Source organism: Otolemur garnettii, unplaced genomic scaffold (assembly GCF_000181295.1).
Source record: "Otolemur garnettii isolate 467f Iridium unplaced genomic scaffold, OtoGar3 scaffold00014, whole genome shotgun sequence".
Taxonomy (NCBI): domain Eukaryota; kingdom Metazoa; phylum Chordata; class Mammalia; order Primates; family Galagidae; genus Otolemur; species Otolemur garnettii.
In genome coordinates this window covers 4,611,363-4,620,380 of record NW_003852409.1, presented here as the reverse complement: position 1 = coordinate 4,620,380, position 9,018 = coordinate 4,611,363, and the positions used below count along the sequence as shown (strand labels likewise).

General features: G+C 35.4%; 1 protein-coding gene across 1 annotated transcript in view; it reads left to right on the top strand.

Annotated features, from left to right (window-relative positions):
* Positions 1–9,018, top strand: part of ERP44 (endoplasmic reticulum protein 44) — a 78,212-nt gene that overhangs the window by 19,654 nt on the left and 49,540 nt on the right. The window contains exons 2-3 of the mRNA XM_023510547.1: positions 4,249–4,321; positions 6,352–6,391. Coding sequence (XP_023366315.1) covers positions 4,249–4,321; positions 6,352–6,391 — 113 coding nt within the window. The remainder of the gene's footprint in view (positions 1–4,248; positions 4,322–6,351; positions 6,392–9,018) is intronic.

Here is a 9,018-nt window from a genome sequence, read left to right as displayed (position 1 = left end):
ATCCTCTTGCCTCAGCCTCCCAGGTAGCTGGGACTACAGGTGCCCACCATAACACCCAACTATTTTTTTTAGAGATGGGGTCTCACTCTTGCTCAGGCTGCTTTTGAACTCCTGAGCTCAGGCATTCTACCGACCTTGGTCTCCCAAAGTCCTAGGATTACAGGCGTGAGCCACCATGCCTGGCCCTTCTCATGACATTTTTCATTCCACCATATGTTATATGGGAGGACATTATATGCTTTTTAATAATTTAAGATTGATAAAGAGCTTGGTACAGTTGCCACAGGGTCTACTATACATAGGATGACCATAAAATTTACTATTGAAATTTTAATCATTATGTAATCAACTTTTCATTGTTGATATCTTATTCCAACTTGATGCATGATCTAGAGAGAGTTTTAATTTCTCATTAACTTCAATTCTGCTAGCCTACTTTTTCTTTTTTTTTCTATACTTATCCCCTTGAGCAGGTTGAGCTGTTGGAAAAGAAAAGTCATTTTCTACTGGGAAAACCAGGTAGACCGTCATGGAAGAAGGAATTAATCTGGGAAGGACTTCTTTTGCAGTAGTGGCAAAGAGGGCCCTCTCAGTAGAGAGCTTATATATTTATACAAGAGAGGGAAGTAAAAAATTGTGAAGCATATTTATGGAGAAGCAAATGGCTGCTGGGTGGCTTCTGAAATGCTGTGGAAATGCAGTCAAGTACACTGGCATCATTTGCTAGTCACGTGGTTGTGGAAGATACAGAGAAGTTTAAAGAAAGGAAAGTTTTTCAGTTTCCTCAGTTTTTGAAAAGCAACCAAAGGAAGAAAACATTTTTTACTTCCTGAAGAAGCTCCTATTATTTAAAGCTAGCCTGTCACTCCATTATTAATATTCTTTCATTTAATGAATACGGGTGTAATATTTGCCATTTCAGTGGTGTGCCTTTTTAAAAAAGATGTCATCACTAGACATCTCACACTGAAATGTGTGCTGGTTAATATAGTAAATGCATGTTGGGAGAGTTATCTAATGTTATCTTATGAGTGATTGAAGGTGAGTAGAGATGCCTCTCTCCTCTGCTTCCTTGGCAAGAAAGTGAGCTAACGACCAAGGGAATGACCCAAGTTGTAAAATAATTCACAGATTTATGTCTGTATATTTATGTATGTTGCCTAAATATTCATATATTTATTCTATTATCAGAGACTATGTGAGAGTATGTTCTTCATTCTTCATTTTTTTTAATAAGTTGTTTTTTTTTTTGAGACAGTCTTATTCTGGTAGATTATCATGGTAGATTGCCATGGCATCCTAAAAGCTCACAGCAACCTCAATCTTTTGGGCTTGAGCAATACTCTTCCCTCAGCCTCCCGAGTAGCTGTGACTGCGGGCGCTGGCTACTGCCCAGCTATTTTTTTCTATTTTTAATAGAGATGGGGTCTTGCTCTTGCTCAGGTTGGTCTCTAACTTGTCAACTCAAGCAATTCACCTGCCTTGGACTCTCAGAGTGCTAGGATTATAGGTGTTGAGCCACTTCAACCAGCAGAGACTATATTTTTCATGACTATTAAGATCTACTGATAAATTTCTATATAGTTTTTTTGTAAAATAAATTTTTAAAGTTTCCTTCCAGTCTAAATTAAAAACAAACAAACAAACAAAAATTAATGATTCCCTTCCTCTCTATCTGGGTGGAGCTACTTGTCTAAATTTTACTTAAGTACCATAGTATTTGACACAATAAGATGATTCCCCTGGAGAATCTTGTTTCTGCCCGGGGCTGACATGAAAAGAAGCAATTTGTCAGACTAGTGGAGCTTGCTAACAATTCAAATAAGCAACCTGTCTTTGCCTTCTTACTGCATATCAGTAGAAACGTTAATGATAACAGAAAACCGCCTCCTTCACACCCTGCAGGGAGCAGAGATTATTGGGTCAGAAACAGTTTTCTTGCTTTGCGCCCCCTTAACAAGCACAACTGTTAGGTTAATAGCAGTCTCACCAGTTTCATATTTATTAGCACAGTGTTTTCAAAGTAATAGTTATCTCTTTAATTCAGCCAAATAGATTGTTGCCTCATTTTTGCCATTATCTAGCATGTATGTGTTTACATGTAAGCCATGTAAATATTTCAGAGTGAAAAGCAATTAAATGTTCTCTCTTAATATGTATTTTGACAGGCGATGACTCTTTAAAAATATTTCGATAGAACTGAAAGAATAGACTTGGAATGTTCCTAATACAAAGAAATGATAAATGTTTGAAGTGATGGATGGTTATCCCAGTTACCCAAATTTGATTGTTATACACTGTATGCGTGTTATGGATATACATGTATCCATAAATGTGTACAACTATTACATATCCATAAAATTTTTTTCAGAAGGGCTCCCTTGGATTATACAACTGAAGATGATTTTCTTATCAGAAGTCTAGCACTTTTCACATTTTCCTCTCCTCTTTACCACTACAGTTTGAGAGCTCCCTGAGGCAGAACACACATGCCTTAGTATTTGTGCCCTCAGTACCTACCAGACAGTCTGTAAGTACTGTCGAGTTATTTAACGACTTGGCTTTGGGAATAACCAACTTCATTGCCCCCTTCTTGAGTTTATCTTCAACGCATATCTGTAAAATATTGCTGTACTAATATAATTGGGTTACACAGTTACCTAAAGCTTGTCAAATTCTTAGGGGATTCTCAATAACATCTCTGTTAACATCTCTGTTATTGAGATGTTAATAGTGTGGAGGAGAAAAATTTCTTTTCTCACTCATCTCTAGGTTCGTGTGTGAGACCCCTTTAATAAAAGACAGATCAACAAAAGCATACAAATTTATATAGATTTTATGTGACATGGGAACCTTCAGAAATTGTGACTCAAATAGGAAAAAGTATTTTTGTGCTTGAATTGGTAGAGTGGACAGTTCTGTAGAAGTATGATTAGGCAAAAGGGGGCATGATTTAGATGGTAATAGACTGGGGGAATTTGTCATCTCTGTGCCTTCAGGGACAGGGATACTCCTTTCCTTGGGATCTAGGGAGGTTACCTGTCTCATGAGGGTCTTATGCCCTACTTTAGAGGAAGGTCAGAATTCTTTATTGGCCTGCTTTATGGGAGAAGATCAGAGAGACCTTTTTGCTGTTGAGCTTGTCTCAAATGCCAGCATACCATATTTTGGGATAATGTGCCCAGAAACCCATCAATAGTAAGTAATGAAATTAGTTATGTAAGTCAGATATTCGGAGATTTACAATCTTTTAGCTTACTTTTAGGAGAGTATAACTTATTAGTTCCAAGCAGACATGGCAGTCAGTTGTTGGCTACTTTGGGAACTTGAAAATAAGACATAGTATTATCTTTAGGCTTTTCCTAAGAAAAGTATAATCTCTAGCAATATTTCAAAAAATTAGCTGGGCTTATTTATGTACTAGCATCAATGTATCTCTTTATACCATTTAGATTGAATTATAACATTTTCGTGTATCACTTGTGTTAAGTAGTAAAGTGTCCGTAAAATAATCGGGCAAAGGAATAGTCGTTAGGACTTTGATGAGAGCTGGACATTATTTGTCTTTTACTAAAAAGCAGTCATTGACTGAATGAAATTTCATACACAAGCTTTGTTTTGAACAAAAAACTCTCCTGGCAGAAAATGCAAAGTATATTAAAGATGGAAAAGAAAAATAAACTGTTATTTATTTTATAAGTATTTATTATTTTATTATTATCACTAGTAAGTGAAAATGATATCAAAAGGGCTTTTGGTTTAGAGTTTGCAAAAGTCTTTCTTGAATTCTTTGCTATTTTGTTTCTTGTCTTAGAAATATGGTGAGATAGACTCAGCAAACTCATATTTTTTAAAATTTTATTTTATATTAATACTTTGAAAGCTTATGATTTCCTGGCAGATTTTTTTCTTGTGGCCCTGTAGAGATAAAGTTGTTGAATAATTAATTAAAAGGGTGAGTATATTCTCTATTTCCTAATTGTTTAGAAATAGTTTCTTTTATGTATTTGGATGCATAAAAAGACTGATTAGTTTCTAGATTTTCGAATTAATATTTCTCCAATTAACCGCAAGAAGCATTTGAATAGGTAAAAAAGATGAACAGTAATATGTTGTATTGATGGATGATTGGATGGATAAGTAATAAGTGGAACCACAATGTTATTCATTAATTTTTTTTAACACTTTCTACTTTACATGTTTGCCTTGTAGAAACCTTTATTAATTTCACATTTTTAAAATTTTCAGGTAACTTGGGTTTTTACTCCCGTAACAACCAAAATAACAAGTCTTGATACAGAGAATATAGATGAAATTTTAAGTAAGTACCTTGATATTTTTAAAGTATACTTTCTAATGTATAAAAAGAGTCAGTTTGGATACAAAAACAATAAAATCTTAGTTACCTAGACTATATGAAGAACTGGCATTCTGATTAATCCCATAGCTTACAGACTTAAGTACTTTTGCTTTTGATTTTTAGTAAAATTTCTTAAAATATATAAATCTTCTTGTCTGTGTTATAAGGATGGTGATTCTTTCAGTCTTTTTTTATTTTTTTGCCTTGATATAGGTGCCATTCTTAGCAATTCATACAGTATTTTTCTAAAGTAGTAGTACTAAATGCATAGAACTAAAAGGTTAACGACTATAGAACATAGCCTGAATTTTTTTTTCTTTTTTACTTGAACGAAATCACCTACTTTGATCTCTTTCATTGTCATGGATCTAGTTAAGTTCACTTAAGTGTTTCACTGAATACTTTGCTGGCATTGTGATTATAGATACAATTACTTGGGGGAAACCATTTCTCTTTTTTTTTTTTTTTTGAGACAGAGTCTCACTTTGTCACCCTCGGTAAAGTGCTGTAACATCATAGCTCACAGCAACCTCAAACTCTTGGGCTGAAGTGATTCTCTTGCCTCAGCCTCCCAAGTAGCTGGGACTACAAGCGCCTGCCACAACGCCTGACTATTTTTGGAGATGGGTTTTGCTCTGGCTCAGGCTGGTCTTGAACCTGAGAGCTCAGGCAGTCCACCCACCTCGGCCTCCCAGAGTGCCGGGTTTACAGGCATGAGCCACCACGCCCCGGCTACCATTTCTCATTTTTAAAAATAGCATTGGGAAGGTGCAGATGCAGTTGATAGAAAATCACAACTTTGGAACTTTACAAAAATGTACAATGCGCCTTGATAATTTCCTTTTTCTTTTTTTTTTTTTAACTTCATTTCTGCTACTGGTTTACACATAACAAAACTAAAAGTTCAAAGATAAAGAGAGTTTTAACAGTCATTGACCATCATATGTTTTGTGCTCCTGAAATTTTAAATAGTAATGAGTGATTCCCATCTTATGGGATCTTTTTAGAGCAAGGTTCCATAAACTTTGGCATGTATCAGAATCATCTAAAGAATTTATTAAAATCTGTACTGCTAGCCCTGATCCCCAATTTCTGATAGAAACTGCCAGACCTCCACCTAAGCATTTGCATTTCTGAGAGTTCCTAGGAGATGTTAAGGCTTCTGGTCCAGAAGCCACAATTTGTGAACCACTGCTTTAGAGTGAATAACCAAATGCATAAAAGTACTTTGAAGGTAAAAAAAAAAGGAAAAAGGGAACTGAAACTCACATGCCAGTCTCACTCCTGTCATCTTCTCAATTCGAGAATATCTTTGTGTTTTATTTTTGTAACTTCTTAAGAAGTTTAAGTTTCTCTCTGATTTAGGTTTAGGCAAAAGAAATAGTGCTACATCTTTCTCCTGTCCTCACATCCTGATATGCAAATGATACTAAGTTATTTTTACAAATAGAAACAGAAAATAACTTAAATGGACAGGAACCAGAAAAAGTGCCTCTGGTGCTATTAGTGATTAGCTTGTTGCCAACTAGCGGAATATCTGAGAGTTATAAATAGCTTGGTTATACAGGTCTATTCTGTGAAATAGGATTTTACTTAAAGAGCTAATTCTTAGTCATTCATGAATATGGAAGATCAAAAAATGGATTATTAAAATTCAGATCATTCCACTTTATCTTTTATGAGAGTAGGCTGGTTAGTAGCTTGCTTGCATGGCCTGGATTTGATTTCCCTTTTGCTTTATAATCATTTAAAATGCAGCGAAGGCATAAAGATTGAAGATAGAAAAGAGACAGGGGCTCCCACAAATTAGGTAAGCCATTTGTGACTCTTATGTGTGGGTTTCTGAGTAAGAGGTAATTTAATTATTACTGAGTTATTTTAGTGGGCCTTTATAATCAGAAAAGATCATGATGAAACTGTATCTTTATGTCAAAATTATGTAGATGTATAACAAATAACGTAGCTTGTTTGGTTTTGTTTTTCAATTTCAGACAATGCTGATGTTGCTTTAGTAAATTTTTATGCTGACTGGTAAGTAATCTTGTTTTAACTTTTTTTTTTTTTTGCGTCACTTAATTTTTAAAAAAAATTTATTTTTGAATTTGTTAAAGGTGAATTTGTTTTGCTAGATAGGGGTGGTTGGGAAAATCTTTTTCTATTGTATATTCCATACACAAAATTAAAACTAAGGTTTATCCATAAATGAAGCCGTTTAATTTGGTGATGATTTCTATTTTTAAAAGAGAAATATAACTGATTTCATAATCCCATATTTTATAAACAGGCAACATAAAAACTCAAATATGTATGCCTCCCCCACCTCCCCACAACAAAGTAATATATACTGTAATTCTGTTTGTCCCAGTTGTGGAAGGAAGGCAGTGTTTGAAGGACAGGATTTGGGTGTGGCAAGTTTAGGAGGAAAAATAATGTTGGACATTTTTAAACTTATATATACATAATTTGCTACCTCTTCCAGGAAGCCTTTACTCCTTCCCTTAGCTGAGTCAGATCCTGTGCAATTTTTTTTTTTTCCTTACTAAGTGTTTCATCCTTTCTTCCTTGTTTGTACCCTAGCAAACAAACTTTGAGGGCAGAGATAATGTCTTTTTTGGTATTCCCAGCATCTCTAGAACAAAGACGTGATACATAGTAGAGATTAAAGAATGTGGATTAAAGAATGGAGATAGAAGAGGAATTTAGCTGAAGAGACGTTTGAATCCCTGGCATATTCTTTATTCCTAGATACTCTATCTTATTTGACCCTTGAAGGGTTACTACCTACTAGCTGCCACTACCCTATTTCAGGCGATGGTCCTTCAGTTTACCTAGAATTCTTGAAGTCCCTCATTTTCTGTGCCTCTAACCTTAGGTATCTCCAATTACTTCTCTGCAGTATAAACCAAAGTTCTCTTTCCTACAAGGCAAATTAGATTAGTCTAAAATTTGATTTATGGCCTGGTCCCTTTTCCCTCTGTAGCTGTGTCCCCTTGCCTGTCTCTACTCCCATATTCTGCTCCAGTGATATTGAGCTTCTTTCAATTCCTGTAAAATTATGTATTTCATCCCTAGGCCATTCATATTTTCCCTGTCTGGATGGATCATTCTTTTCTCACCCTCTTCTTTACTTAGTCAAGTCCTAATCATCTTTCAAATCTTAGATTAAATAACACTTTCTCTGGTCACCTTCCCAGGTGAATATGTCTACCCCTGCTGTCAAAATCAGATTAGGAACTCTTCTGTATTTCCCATAGCACTCTGTTCTTATGCAGGTATAACACTTTTATGTTATAATCTACTTATGTTATAATCTAAATTGTTTGCTTTGTGAAAATAGTTATTATACCTATTTTTTTTTACATTAGTCCCTAAGTACTTCGTATAATATGTGGCTGATAAGTACATATGAAATATCTGCTGAATGAATTTATGCATGATATGGGCATTTAGAGAACTTCTGTAAAAAGTTGAAAATACACAGAGAAAATACCATTTATAAAATATGTACCAAAGGTAGCATTTTCAAGGTAAATTAGGATTAGCAATCTGTAATTAATAGCCACAAAATTGGGTGGATCATTCAATCTGTTTTAAAAGTAAGAAAACTAGCTGGGTGCAGTGGTGGCTAACTCCTGTAATCCTAGTACTCTGGGAGGCTAAAGTAGGTAGAACCTTTTAAAAGCTCAGGAGACCAACCTGAGCAAGAGCAAGACCCCATCTTTACTAAAAATAGAAAAATTAACCAGGCATTGTGGCAGGTGCCAATTGTCCCAGCTACCTAGGATGCTGAGGCAGAAGAATCACTTGAATCCAGGAGTTTGAGATTGTTATGAGCTAGGCTGAGGCCATGGCACTGTAGCCCAGGGCAACAAAGTGAGCCTCTGTCTTCAAAAACAAAAGTAAAAAATTAACAAACCTAAAAATACCTAGATCCAGAGGAATACAGTACTTTTCCAAGGTTACCTGCCTAGATTGTGGCACAGGAAAAACTAGAACAAAGTTCTCTCTTGACTGAGGGCTTTTGTGTGTTTTAAGAAAGAATAAAAGAATGTGCTATTGACCTTTTTGCAAAAACTAAATTGGAAATGTGGGCTAATTTTAGTTTTTTAGGAAAACATATTACCTGAAGAATACCATGAGTTGTTCATGAATTAGTACTCTTTTATTCAACTGAAAAAACTTGGGTAACTGGCTGTAGGCCATGGACTTACACTGTTTGGCCTCAAAGGCTAGACTCTTGAGTTTCTTCTGGAAGTTATGAAGTAGCAGAGTTTAAGAATTCCCTAGTAGAGCTGTCTGAAAATACCGCTGTGCCTCAGAGAGGAATACTGCATAATGTTGAATAATGCTGTTATGTACCAGACTCTTTATATACTTTCTTTATTGCTTAGAGCCACCCTGCAGGTTGGTATTATAATTTCCATTTTAGGTTCAGGAAATTGAGTCTCAGAAAGGTCATACGGCTAGAAAGTGGTGAGACTGGGATTTAAACTCAGGTATGTGTGACTATAAAGCTTATTTTTCCCCAGTAGGTCATATTAGTAGGTGCTCCTAAAGTGTCCCTTGCAAAGACTTTTTACTTATTTGGTCAACTTGTTAAGGATTGATTTAAGCCCTAGATTGAAAATTGTGTTTAGGCTCGGCACCTATAGCTCAAC